This window comes from Mauremys mutica, chromosome 11, assembly GCF_020497125.1.
Source record: "Mauremys mutica isolate MM-2020 ecotype Southern chromosome 11, ASM2049712v1, whole genome shotgun sequence".
NCBI classification, from domain to species: Eukaryota; Metazoa; Chordata; order Testudines; family Geoemydidae; genus Mauremys; species Mauremys mutica.
Window position 1 is genome coordinate 56564749 of NC_059082.1, and position 13060 is coordinate 56577808.

General features: G+C 44.1%; 2 protein-coding genes across 10 annotated transcripts in view; one reads left to right on the forward strand and one right to left on the reverse strand.

The window, feature by feature from the left end:
- The window catches only part of UBN1 (ubinuclein 1), a 79014-nt gene that overhangs the window by 12345 nt on the left and 53609 nt on the right, over positions 1 to 13060 (forward strand). For 3 of the 4 annotated variants that reach the window (XM_044978655.1, XM_044978656.1, XM_044978659.1), the window contains exon 2: positions 10805 to 10961. In XM_044978655.1, coding sequence (XP_044834590.1) covers positions 10805 to 10961 — 157 coding nt within the window. The remainder of the gene's footprint in view (positions 1 to 10804; positions 10962 to 13060) is intronic. The other variant, XM_044978660.1, reaches the window with a different exon arrangement.
- The window catches only part of GLYR1 (glyoxylate reductase 1 homolog), a 34146-nt gene that overhangs the window by 3712 nt on the left and 17374 nt on the right, over positions 1 to 13060 (reverse strand). For 2 of the 6 annotated variants that reach the window (XM_044978662.1, XM_044978667.1), the window contains 10 exons: positions 9368 to 9454; positions 8408 to 8464; positions 6817 to 6867; positions 6652 to 6725; positions 4900 to 4999; positions 3545 to 3655; positions 3095 to 3196; positions 1516 to 1678; positions 830 to 1009; positions 197 to 321 (listed from right to left, as the gene is read on the reverse strand). In XM_044978662.1, the coding sequence (XP_044834597.1) occupies positions 197 to 321; positions 830 to 1009; positions 1516 to 1678; positions 3095 to 3196; positions 3545 to 3655; positions 4900 to 4999; positions 6652 to 6725; positions 6817 to 6867; positions 8408 to 8464; positions 9368 to 9454 (1050 nt within the window). The remainder of the gene's footprint in view (positions 1 to 196; positions 322 to 829; positions 1010 to 1515; positions 1679 to 3094; positions 3197 to 3544; positions 3656 to 4899; positions 5000 to 6651; positions 6726 to 6816; positions 6868 to 8407; positions 8465 to 9367; positions 9455 to 13060) is intronic. The other 4 variants (XM_044978665.1, XM_044978663.1, XM_044978664.1 and 1 more) reach the window with 4 other exon arrangements.

A 13060-nucleotide genomic window follows, 5' to 3' on the forward strand; every position in this document is an offset into this window, starting at 1 on the left:
ACCCATCTCCCTAAGTCTCCATTTCATCCATCATACTATAAGATATACATCAATCCCTGCTACCTTGTCTCAAGGCAGCCTTCCCTCCTAGATTTTCCCCTTTGTTGAGAAGCAGCCCCTCCCAACCCAACAAGACTCCAGCTCTGTCCTGCAGGAGACAAGTCCACACACTAAATTGAGATGCTAAGTGACTTACCTCATTGGCTGCAGCTGCCATGGGAGTAGGGTGGTTGACGGAATCACCTAGTGCAATGGCTAATCTAAGATCCTTCTGAATGTATTTCAGGTAGAAGTCAGGTTTAAAGTTTCCTTGTAGGATATCTGTAAAGAGAGGCCACAGTCAGACTATAAATCAACCCTAAAATACCTCAACAGCATGCAATTCAACATAAATCTTCACTTCCCCATCCCCAACTCCCAAGTTGCTCCTTCCCTATTCCCCACCCTGTCCCTTCTTCCAGTCACACACAACACACCAAACAATTTCACTACCACAAATTGTCAAACTGAGCCCAGACTTCTAAACAGTTTCTAGGGCAGACTTCCATTCATTTTATTTGTCACCTTGCCCAGTGAACTCCTTACCACCAGTCCTAAGGAGACACTGGCTGCAGGTGCTGTGTCCTCTGAAGCCCTTACCATGCTGGGAGACATAGAATTCAACCTTTCACGTCAAGTCCGATGTAAAGGGGCCATCAAGAGAAAATTCTGAGGACCACAGGCAGATAGCAAATGGGATGTTTACTCTTCCCCCCCCCATCATCTCTGCCTACACCTGCTAGGTTAAGGCAACAACTATGGCCTACGACAAAACAAGAGGGAAATTTACTTTGGCACTTCTGATCCAGGAAGATGCTGGCAAGTTGTCCCTGATTGAGGATATCCAGAAGAGTTTGCTGGGACTGACCAGTCACTTGAGCCAGGGTCAGTCCTTCTGCTATCGTAGCCATGAAGCTACCTTGGACCATGTTCACAATCAGCATCATCTTGGCAGCATTGCCAACTTCACCTGTGAAAGAGACATACCATTGGACGTTCCTCCGTAGCAAGGCAGGCTCCCCATATACATAACATCAGCAATCCTAGACACTTCACAAGATCCCCCAGACCTAGTAGCTCTCCCTTCCCCTGGTCTTACAGATTGCTGATCTTTAGGGCCACAGTCTTGGGGGAGAAGGGAGAAACTTACTATGATGAAAAGTATGGTTTGAACTAAAAAGCTTCATGCAGCCCTAGTTATAAACCTCACCCTAAACATGTTTCCAATTCCAGTGTTTCAAACAGGAGCTTCAGCCAACTTCAGAACCCACAACCCAAATTTTAGACAGACCATGTACCTGTCCAGTTTCTTGTAATACCTCATGAGAGAGAGAGAGAGAGGAGACAACCAGCTGATATGCTCAACCTCTTACCAGTGGTCTGCAAAGAGGATCTATGTCCCCCTGAGACTCCTTGCTGGAAATCCTGCTCCTTGCATTGACTGAGAAACTGCAAGGCCCCTGGTGTTTCAATTACCTAGAAAAAAAGAGGTCTTCCCCATTGCTTGGAAACAGCTACTGCAGTCCTCATATAAACCCCTATCTCCAGCTGCTAAGATCACCAGCATCCCATCATTAGACAGCTGTTGATTTCCTGAGACTGGTGCTTCCAAGAAGCGACCACCCCTGGATACTATCACCTGGAAACAAAGAGAACATACTCTGTTTAGCTATGCACAAACAGAACAGACACACGCTGTGTACGCAGCAGGGCAAACAAGAACACCATGAAGGGTGCTTCTAGCACTAGGTACAGAAGCATAAGGCAAAGGAAACTATCTACACATACAGATAAGATGAAGAATGGAAATGCTGCAGAACAGAAAATAGCATACAACAGAGTACTGCAAAAGGTGCCCTAGCCCAGGAACTTGCCTTAGCTATGTACTCGTACCTCTGTTCATGTTTCCCCACCCTACAAAGCTGGACTAGAGGACTATACATTTCAGTATCTGAAAAATATGTGACTGTATCACATGCCACTGGAAAAGTCTAAGGAACTTGGGAAAACACTGAAAGTGTATATTATATAAGGGTGTGGGGGGGAGAAGAGGTGCTAGAAAGCAGTTGGTTGAATAGAAAACCACTCCATGGACTCTGCCCTTGTTCATGATAAGATGTGTTTATTTCACCGGCACCATCCTAAATTAGGAGAAACACAAAGACTAGGGCTTGGAAGTCTAAAGGATGGAAATATCCTGGCATTTAAGTCCATAGAACAGTTTCTTTTAAATTTTACTTTGGCTGCCCATGAAAGCGAGTGCAGGCCCAAGACCATAGGCCTTTGACAGATCTTCTAGTGATTTCCTAGACCTTTGTTCCCGACAGGAGCATGTTAGTTCATAGCACATCTGCAGTCTGAAGTTTACGTTTTGTTTCACCAACAGACATGACCTTACATTTCACCAATTTAAATTTTGTGCGCTATTGTACTGCTCAGTCCTCCTGCTTTTAGGCCTGGACAAAATCCAGTTTCAGGACAAAGGCATATGGACTTGAGAGGTCAAGGTAGGAAACCAAAGTTTCTGCTAGAAGTGGTTGAAACCTTGCTTCCCTCAGATACAGATAGAAATATCTGGGTCTCCCTTGATGTAAATATTTTTAAGACCAGGCACATGAAGGAGCTTGCTTCTCATGTCCTGGAGTATTTAAAAACAAACCAAGGAATAGCCAGATTCTGTCTATTGAACAAACAGAGGGAAACTTATTAGCCACCAATAAGACTCTCAAACCTCTTCTCTCCCCCTCCCCCAAAGCTTCTACTGTGAAAGTAAATATGGAGGATGGGAACTCTCTCAGGAACTGGAGTTTAGTCAGCTGACAGCACAGAACTGAAATTATACAGTTTGCTGTACATAATCCTTTGAGCAAACCTGTTCTGAGTTTGTTAACTGGACATCATTTGACAAGTTACTTTATTTCATTCTTTCTGGGCTTGCACTTTCCCTAGAAGAGACCTGGGTATCTCCCAGTACTGCAACAAACAAGAGTTAACCCCCTGAAACAATAAAAATTCCAATGCGGTGAATGTCAGATGTTTAGTCCAAGGCAGTTACCTGGGCCAGTTCTGTGACAGTATCTGCGTCCACTGTCGACATATCCACATAGCACTTCCCTGGGCGTATTCCCTGCAATACCCCACTTGGACCAAGTACCAGCTGTGGGAATAGACAAGGGGTAAAGCAATAGGGTGTCTGCAAAGAAACTCAAATCCTTCAATGTCAGCAGTTAAAACAAACCTGACTCTACTGTGCCAGTCTACTGGAAGGGTTCCAGAAGTGTCCATGCTCTCAATGTAAATATAAACAAATACGTGTACAGGATACAGCAATGTTTTTGTTCAAAAAATTACTATTGTGATGTCTGGCAATTGGAATGGCCCTGACTAATGTGTTCAGTGGAACCAGGAATCTGTATTCCGTGACTGTCCAAAGGGTTTGGGTAGGGCAGGACAAGTCAGGACTCTAAGCTGCAGTCCAGTTAGGAAAGAAAGAGATAATCCTTACATCCTTTGCTGCCTTTGGATCTGATACGCAGGCGAAGGTGATGTCACAGGTCGAGACCACCTCAGCGGGGGTTCTTCCCAGCCGTGCCCCCTCCTGGATGAACAAATCACACTGCAAAAGTCACAGATCCAAATGTAAGGAGCAGGAAGCACAAAGCAACAGGTCCTCTAAGCCACTGCCGTAACACACACACTAACCATCGTGCCCAGACTGATGTGAGACAGGCCTGGTGTCTTAGCAGAAGGGCAGACCGCTACGGAGACTCTCACGCACAAGGTGCCTCCTGAACAATTCCTGAACCCCAGGAGGCAGGGACAGAGTACAAGAGAAGGAAAACGTTCTGAGAACAAGGAAAGGGGGAGGGAGAGGTGCATCTTGTGTGAAGTCATAGAAGATTTGGATACTCCAAAGTTTGAGGGAAGGGGAGAAAAAGCTGGAAGATGACTGTCAAATGGCACCTCCTCTTTTATCAGCAGGAATATCCACAGTACTGAGAATGATGTGGGGTTTATTTATTAGACTGTCTGCTTCTTCAGCTGGTCAGCCTTCTGCCACCGTCGGTGTTTGGGGGGGAGAGGGGGGTCTTGTCATCCATACGAAAAATGGCCACACTATTTTGTGCGCGTGTGTGTGTGTGTGTGTGTGTGTGTGTGTGTATCTATATAGATATCTATCTATATCTACATCACTATGCCATGATCTCATGAAAAAAGGAGATTATACACACACACCAACCTTAGTATTCAAAAACACTTTAAAGAATCTAAATCCTAGCCTGGAACTACTCTGTCACCTTCTAGAGCATTATGAATTGTGCTGAACATCAAATGACTCCTGTTGCCAAAGACAGTAATTTCTCTCCACGCTCAGACACTGGTGTCACACTGATGCAGTTCTTTTGGGGTCAAAATACTGTGTAGTGTTTTCTTCCCCACCGGCCACCAAAAGTGGAGGAGGGAAGGGAAATAGTACATTGGATACTATGAACATTATATGGCCAATTGGCTGTTCTTGAATTAGTTTCTGATGATGAAACCTGGAAAACTACCTCAGCCTCATTGCAGCAGTTCAGGTTCTCAAGATGAAGCAGATATTCCAGCTTAGCACAACAGGGTGCCAGGGTGGAGAGTCTCATCCAAATGGCACATCTCTCACAGAGTGAACTTGCTTAAACCTTTCTTGGCTGTCCAGCTCCACACCATGACCAGTGTGGCTGTTCTACCTGAATACAATAACCCAATGGTATTATGCATTCCACTCCTCCAAGCAGGTGCACACGTTTCTGGAAGTTAAGGCACTTAAACAGGTCCCACTGTGAAAGACTCCATCCTACACCTTCTCGCAGACACACTTACCTTCTCAGCAGTCCGGTTCCATACAGTGACCGTGTGCCCCATTTTTAGTAAGTTGGAGACAATGCCACTTCCCATCAGGCCAAGACCCAGAAATCCTATCCTGGGGAAAAGAGAGACACATCAGTGAAGAAAAGGGAACACACAGAGACAACAGATGTCAGACTTTGATGCCAGTGAAAATACTATACATCACATGATGGAGATCCAACACACCAAGAACTTGTGTCACTGCTCTCAGGTAGAGTAAGAGCATTTTTATGAACCCACCTGTTTCCAAAGGCAGAGTTCAAGCTTATATGAAGAGCAAGCTGGTACTCGAGCACAAGGAAACAAGACAATAGTGGCAGTGATCTCAGCACACTAGCTGCCTAATGGGTGTCAAAATTTTTATAGTCAACATGCAAAAGTTCCTTCCCTATTACTCCACACTAGGAACTTCTTTGCAGCTATGCTCCAGGGATCCTGTATACATCATGCCATTCTGAGCAAAATGACATGCTAGTAGGAGACCCTGAAATACTAAGTAAGAGTGGATTTAAATTACACTTCAGAGTTTACACACTGAGAACTATGTCTCTATTCCCCCATGATGTAGCATTTCTGAATGCTAATTTCAACAAAGCCATTTCAGTTTCAGCTTTACATCTGCCCTTTGGTTCACAGTTGATTGTACATGCTGCTTTTGAAGCAAACCAACGTATAAGGGTCGGAATGAGTCACTAGTTCCTTCAGCAACAGGATTTGCCCATTTCCGTTTCTCACAGCTGAAGAGACGTCCCCCTCCCCTTTTCCCTGCCCCGCTTCAGGGAAAGGGTTTTACCTGAATAATTTCATCTTTACTTTGGGTCTCCTTGAGTAAGGCTGAAAACTGACATCCCCAGAGAAAGAACTGATCTAACGGCAAACAACAGACCAGAGCCTGATCTGCATTTGAACAGGACAGAAGTCACAGAGTGAAACAGGAAGCCCAGCTCTGGCTCCTGTCACTCTAGAAAGGAGAAGGGGACCGTTAGAAGAAACCAGAAGGCTCACGTGCTTCTGTGAGGTGGGAGAAAGCACCGCCCTCTTCCTCTTGCATTCTAGCTGCTTGAGCTAGTGAGCAAACAAACCTGGTCGTCTGCCAGACATTATTGGAGACATTTTATCTTTGCAGCCCACACTGCATTCAGAAGCGCTGATCTGTGAAATGTTCTGTCATGTCATGTCACACACTGCAAATGTGTGTATCAGGGTCAGACAAAACCCAATCCCCTATGAGCATCCTGAAGGCCTCCATGGTGAAGCATCCCAACCCTCATATGTGGTGTTTCCCATGAATCAGAGTCTCACTGGGACAGAATATGGTGCAGAAACAGTGGAGGAGGGATGGGAAAGTTTATTATAAGTGACAGGATGGTCAATTACTATTTGCATTGTCATTGTAGCCATATTGGTCTCAGGATATCAGAGAGACAAGGTGGGTGAAGTAGTATCTTTTACTGAACCAACTTTGTTGGTGGAGGGACAAGCTCTCGAGCTCACAAAGCTCTTACTCAGGTCCGAGGAAGGTAATTCTGAAGCCTGAAAACTTGTTCCTTCCACCAACACAAGTTAGTCCAATAAACGATATTACTTCACCCACCCAGACTCTCTCAGCAGAGCCAATGGCTGCTTCCTCATCTCCACCTGGAAGAAGGAGGTGGAGGAAGAGATATAGAGCTGAGTGGCAGAAGGGGAGAGAAGGCAGATTCTTGGAACAAATGGGGGCCTTACTTTTTGTCAGTAGGAGTGATGCTGCCATTAATTGCTGTGCTGTCTGCTGCCTGGATGGAGGTGGATCCTGTTTCCTGTGAAGACAAGGCATAAGATATTCTTACTTTAGCAGAACTGCCTGACCTCAACACAATAAGAATAAGACAACGGGATGGTTTGCCTTACCTCTTCACACACCTTCAGCTTCTTAGTGATTGCCTGATAGCAGACAGCTGGCTGTATGAAAAGGAGAAAAACACATTTAGGGAAAGGGCTGGTGCTTTTGTGCTTTATCTTGCCCTGTACAGAAAGAAACTGACCAAAACTTGATACAAAGAAAAAAGAGGCAACTCATCCCCACACCATCATCTGCAATGCAGGAACTGACTGATACCCTCCTCCCCATTAGAAAAAATAAAGCCCAAAACTTTCCTGCAATGCAGGGTACCAAAATCCCTAATGCTCTTACTCAGGCTGTTCACCCTCTCTTCTAACGTAGGTACTACATGTTGCTATACGACAATCTACACCAATGGAAGGTGCAGGCCCAGAGTACAGGGGGACTTACCTGTTCACACATTTGACACTGCAGAAGATGGAGACCCCTAAACCCTTCTCCCCCAGAGGATGCAGATTAGCATTTTGAAGAATACCCTGCCTCAAACCTACACTCAGCATGTCACTGACGGCTGGAAAAGCAGAATCCTTATTAGACAGGATATGTCTACACTACCCGCTGGATTGGCGGGTAGTGATCAATCTATCGGGGATCAATATATCACGTCTCATCTAGACGCGATACATCGATCCTCGAATGTGCTCTCTGTCACTCCGGAACTCCACCAGGGCAAGAGGCGGAAGCGGAGTTGATGGGGGAGCGGCGGCTGTCAATCCTGTGCTGCAAGGATGCGAAGTAAGTCAATCTAAGTCGATCTAAGGTACATCGACTTCAGCTACGCTATTCTCGTAGCTGAAGTTGCGTATCTTAGATCGATTCCACTCCCCCCAAGTGTAGACCAGGCCTAAGAGAGAAGATGTGGGGGATTTAACAAATGGAGTGTGATAAAGGCTTCGCTTCCTGTGTTGTTCTTTGTGAGCTCATCTAGATTAAAAGATAAGGACCTGTTAGAATCTGCAGCTATCTCCTCTTAATCCAGCTGTCTCTGCCCAGATCCCTACCTGGATACAAACCCACTTCATTTATTTGACCTTCTCTTTAATCTTAATCTTCACAGCCTGATGATAAAAATCCCACGTGACAACCTGAGTTTCTTGGCATTAATTGATTGAACCTTCTTGCCCCTGGGAAATGCAATGTAATGCTCTCCTACCTAGTCCACTCATTAATCAGGACCTGAATCACCACGCTCAACCCAGATGAAAGAACTAGCAGATCAATTGTCCCAGAAGACAAGAACAATAGGTTACTTGACACAGGAAATACCACCTCTCCTGCGATATTATTAACATGGGGAATTCATTGCAGCTGATGGTCAGTTACATTGTGTGGCTGGATAATTTTTTATTGCCTGTAAAATGTGTAGTTATAAATGCTAAAATAAAGTTCACCTAAGTCCAAAGGTTAGGGAGTGAGAGGACCACTATGGGGTGTGAAAGAGTTTCATAGCTATAGCTCCAAATGCACAGCACTGGACAACTGGCTATTGTGCATTCTGTCTGAAGCATCAGACATTAGACCCTGCAGAAGGCAGGAGGCCAAGCTAGATGGACCAGCTGTTTGAGCCAGTCTGCCAACACCTATGTTACTATGGCTCACCTTCTCTGTCTGGCTGAGCAAGAAGTGATGGAAATGTGGGTCACCATCCTTCACAGGCTGCAATCAGAAAAGCACAGGCTGAGAAACATCACCAGAGATTTACTGAGCAACCTCAGCATTGATTCCCCTGTTCTCCCAGATAGACGGCAGCATTTCCCTATTTGGGAAACCTGATAAATTGCTTCCCTATCTCTGCCTGCCTACTTTAGGACCTCTGACAGAGTAATTCCCAACTCAGGGAATGTGTGGGAAACAGGAAATTATGGGAGGGGAATGAGCGATTGAGAATATGGCTGAACTATGTTAAGAATGAAGTGGCATACCAGCCAGCCTAGAATCCTGGTCAGAAGAGATACTCAAGTGCTATTTGTTTAAAGCATGTCAAATTAGAAAGACTAGGAAGATTAAATTTGAGATTACACTCAGCAGATGATCTTCCATACTATATATTCTACAACATCTAAGCCCCATGGGGTGCAATCATGCAACTTCCTAGAACTTCCCAGTTTAAAACTGGGATTTTAGGAAGACAGGAAAAAAATCATTTAAAAGGTAAGGGCTTACTTGTGCTGCTAATGATAGCAGAGTTAAAACTAAAAGGATGTTAAACCGGAAATGCTGAAATACTGTGTGACTGCTGACAAATAACCATGTAGAAAATATGCAGACATGATACATAGACCCAGAGGAAGGGAATTGGCTAACTGAGGAACAAAGCTTGCTCATTTATACATCAGCTTCTCCTGCACACTGACTGGCTGATGCAGTTACACTTCAGTATCCTAAAAAAGGCTAGTTATCCTTTCCACCTCATACAGAAGGAAGAAAGATCTATGATTATTATTACAGCCAAGGAAAATGTGAGACTCAAATGAGCTGTCCCCAGTGTATCCACTCCTATAAGAGTCACTCTAGCTCCTAAATCACTTCTGGTGTAAAGAAAGCTAAGGGTTTAATTACCTCACTTACACCTGGAGGCCACTTAAATCCTGCCACTGTTCCAGTCATCACTCTCTTCACTGTACTGGACTCAGGGATCGTGAGGTCCTGCAGAGAGACAAGGAGGGTGGTAAAGACTGTAGCTCGGGGTAGGCAACCTGCGGCATGCAAGCTGATTTTCAGCAGCACTCACACTGCCCAGGTCATGGCCACCGGTCCGGGGGGCTCTGCATTTTAATTTAATTTTAAATGAAGCTTCTTAAACATTTAAAAACCTTATTTACTTTACATACAACAATAGTTTAGTTATATATTATAGACTTATAGAAAGAGACCTTCTATAAAATGTATTACTGGCACATGAAACCTTAAATGAGAGTGAATAAATGAAGACTCAGGACAGCACTTCTGAAAGGTGGCCGACCCCTGCGTAGCTGATAGAGTCCCAAGGGTTGACCATGTAGTGTTGGCTTTTATGACATACAAACAAGACAATTTTTGAAGAGCATCATGAAACACTTCCCATTTCATAAGCCTTTGGGAAATCCCTCCCCAAAGAAGGTCACACTGCACCATGCATTGCATCATCAGTGTAAGACTAGTCCAGCAGTGGGCAAAATGAAGGAGATCAGGAATCACTGACACAGAGTTTAACACAGTTATGATTTCAGGAGAAATCAAGCCCACTGTACCCGGGAGGAATTAACATTTACACAAATGCAAAACGAACTTGGGAAGAACTGAAACCCCCAACTCCAGCATTTCCCCAAATGTGGGGTCCATTCCTCAGCCCGTGAGAGAGAGAGAGAGAGAGAGAGAGTGAAAAGAACTAATCAGTCGCCATAGACAACTTAATTGTTCTCCAGATTCTCAGCTTTCACTTTTTAAAAAATTAGTCTCTGCTATGAATAGTGAGGAAACCTTCACAACATGAAGCAAGCATAACCTATGCACCAATGTCTGCCTCAGTTTGCAGAGTACGTGATACAATAGCTCAGAGGTTTGTTTCATTTCAATAGCCGCTAACTCCAATGACAAGAATGATACTTACCATGTCAATATTTCAACTATTTTACTACTAAGCAAAGCATGTAAGAAAGAGGAAGTATATTATGAAGTTCCATAGCAGCATTTCCCACATGTGGTGTGCAGAAGATGTATAAATTAAGCTGCACAGGCCCCTATGACACCACATAGCAGGATTCAGGAAGGAGGTGGGGCATGATTGGTTTCATTTTCCTGGAAGGGGGGGGGAAGGTGTTTCCTCAGCTGTCAAGAAATGGACAAACATGACCCTCTCCCTCCCCAGATCTACTTCCTGAAAGAGCACATTATTGTCCAAACACTGCCAGTTTCACTTGGGGAACAAAGCAGCAGCTCGCATTACTTAGAACAAATATGGCAAAAGTATGGCTCCTGGACCTAATCTGGCTTGTTGCGACTGTCTTTTTGAAACAGAACAGAACTCTGGACATTACAGACCCCAGCATCTGGATCCAGGAGGCCTTCGACTCAGATCAAGGTGAAGCACTGCCTGCTGGGATTTGTAATTTGTGGGAACAGCACTGCTGTTTGGACAGCCGAGGGTGGCTACAATCTGCTTTGTTTAATTCAGGTTAGTGGCCCTTAGGATCTTGACAAGTTATGGATGCCCAGATTTTGCCTAACTTAAAAATATTCATCTCTTTAGTTTAAAATTGAGCATATTTTAAAGAAGAGTACAGCTGTGGTTGTGAGCTTCTTGGCAGCTCAGCAATGTCACCTCTCATCATTAAGTAGTGTAGCTATCTTTATCTCTCTCCCTCTCCCACCATAAGGATAAAGAAAGATTCTCTGTTACAAAACAGAACTGACGCTGTCATAGAAGCCAACATTTCATGCCACTCAACCTATACAGGTAGAAAATATGTGTAAAGTATTTCTTCTTTTGGCCAGAAAAGTAAAATATTAGATTTTTAATTATTATTTTCACAATACGGATAACAGCAGAATTTATGCCTGGGCTTTTAAATTTCCATGATGGCATTAACAGACAGCATACTATTCTCTGGAGGCACATATTGTTATCAACTTCATGTATTAGTTAGCCTGTTGTCTCTCGCCAGACATTTGCTAGCCAGTTGATCAGCTCAATGTCATAAGAACAGCTTTCCACAGCCTCTGCTGAGGTTTGCCAATAAAATACTTACTTTATAAATCCCTCCAACTCATTTATGGCAGCTGGCATGACTCCTGCAGCTGCATTCTCCGCATGTGACAAATGCCACATGCCAAGATGACTGACAAGTCTTCAGGCCAATGAGAATCAAACTCATGACTGGCAACTGATTTCACATATACAACCTTCAGCAATATGCACCCTCCAAGATTGGAATCATGCTCTGATCCAAGAAAGCATCTTTCATCCCCAGAAGATCGTGAAGATCCATTTTAATCCATATATTTATACCTGAACTTTTAAGGTATGACTATCCAGAAGCACAAGGAACATGTACAATAAGTTAGTCAATAAAAAAATTATTCTGCATTAACCAATTAAGCCCCCAGAGCATCAATACTGCTCAGAACCCACCAATACCCATCCACCTTTTCCTCTTCTCAGAAGAAAGGAGAAACAGATAGGCCTTAACAGACTCTGGAATTCTCTTCCTGACCACTCTCTTCAGTCTGACAAAGAGGGAGTCAATAGCCCATCACTAAACCTGCTTTGCCAGCAGTACTCTCACATCTACTACCTGGTAATAGCTGGAACTTAACTGCAGAGTTATCAAGAAGAAAAGCTGCTGCTCAAACAACCAGGGCCAAATCCAATTAGAGCTTTAGAGATCTAGACTGACATCTTGAATTGTACTCCAAAGTGCATTGGAAGCCAGCAAAGAACATGAACCACAGGTTCAAAGTAATCCCTTTGAAGAACCAATGAGCAAGCAGGCTGCCATGCTGTGCAGTTTTCAGCAGCAGTCCCTTGTAGACCATGTGCATTATAGTAATCCATTTTGGAGGGGACAAAGACATGGATCACTGCAGTGGGGTCCACAATCAAAATAAAAAATTGCAACCCTTTAGCTGAGGACAGATGCATAAATAAATTTGGTTGCTGCTGCAGACACACCCAGAAACAACTGAAACTACAAAACCTGGCATTGCACTGTATCTCAGTAACAGAGAGAATACATCCACATTCACAGAAGCTAAAATAAGCCTCAAATGCTTCTGATAGCTTCCCCCTACCCACAAGCATTTCTTCAATAACTCTCAATTAGATGTCCTGACCCAAGCCCCCAATCTCTCTTAGCACTGGGAGTAAGGGAGGGAAGAGTATCAGTCATTCAACCACACAATTCAGATTAGATGGGAGATGTGCACAAGGATTATCATCTCAAGGCACTAAAGCTCACATCTCCTCACTAATCTTCAAATTGGCCCTCATGCATACACTGAGCAGGTGGGGTGGCAAGATGGAACCATGTGCAACTGCACAAGAGAGCCCTCTAAGATCTCTCAGAAAAAAATGAATGGAAACACTTAAGAAAGACTATCTAATCCTGCTAGGAATCCATAGAAATATTCATCCTTGTGGTGGGAAAAACTCCACAGTGGCCCAACACTGTAGCATTTAATTTCAGAAAGGGGAACTACACAAAAATGAGGAGGTTAGTGAAACAGAAATTAAAAGGTACAGTACCAAAAGTAAAATCCCTGCAAACTGCATGG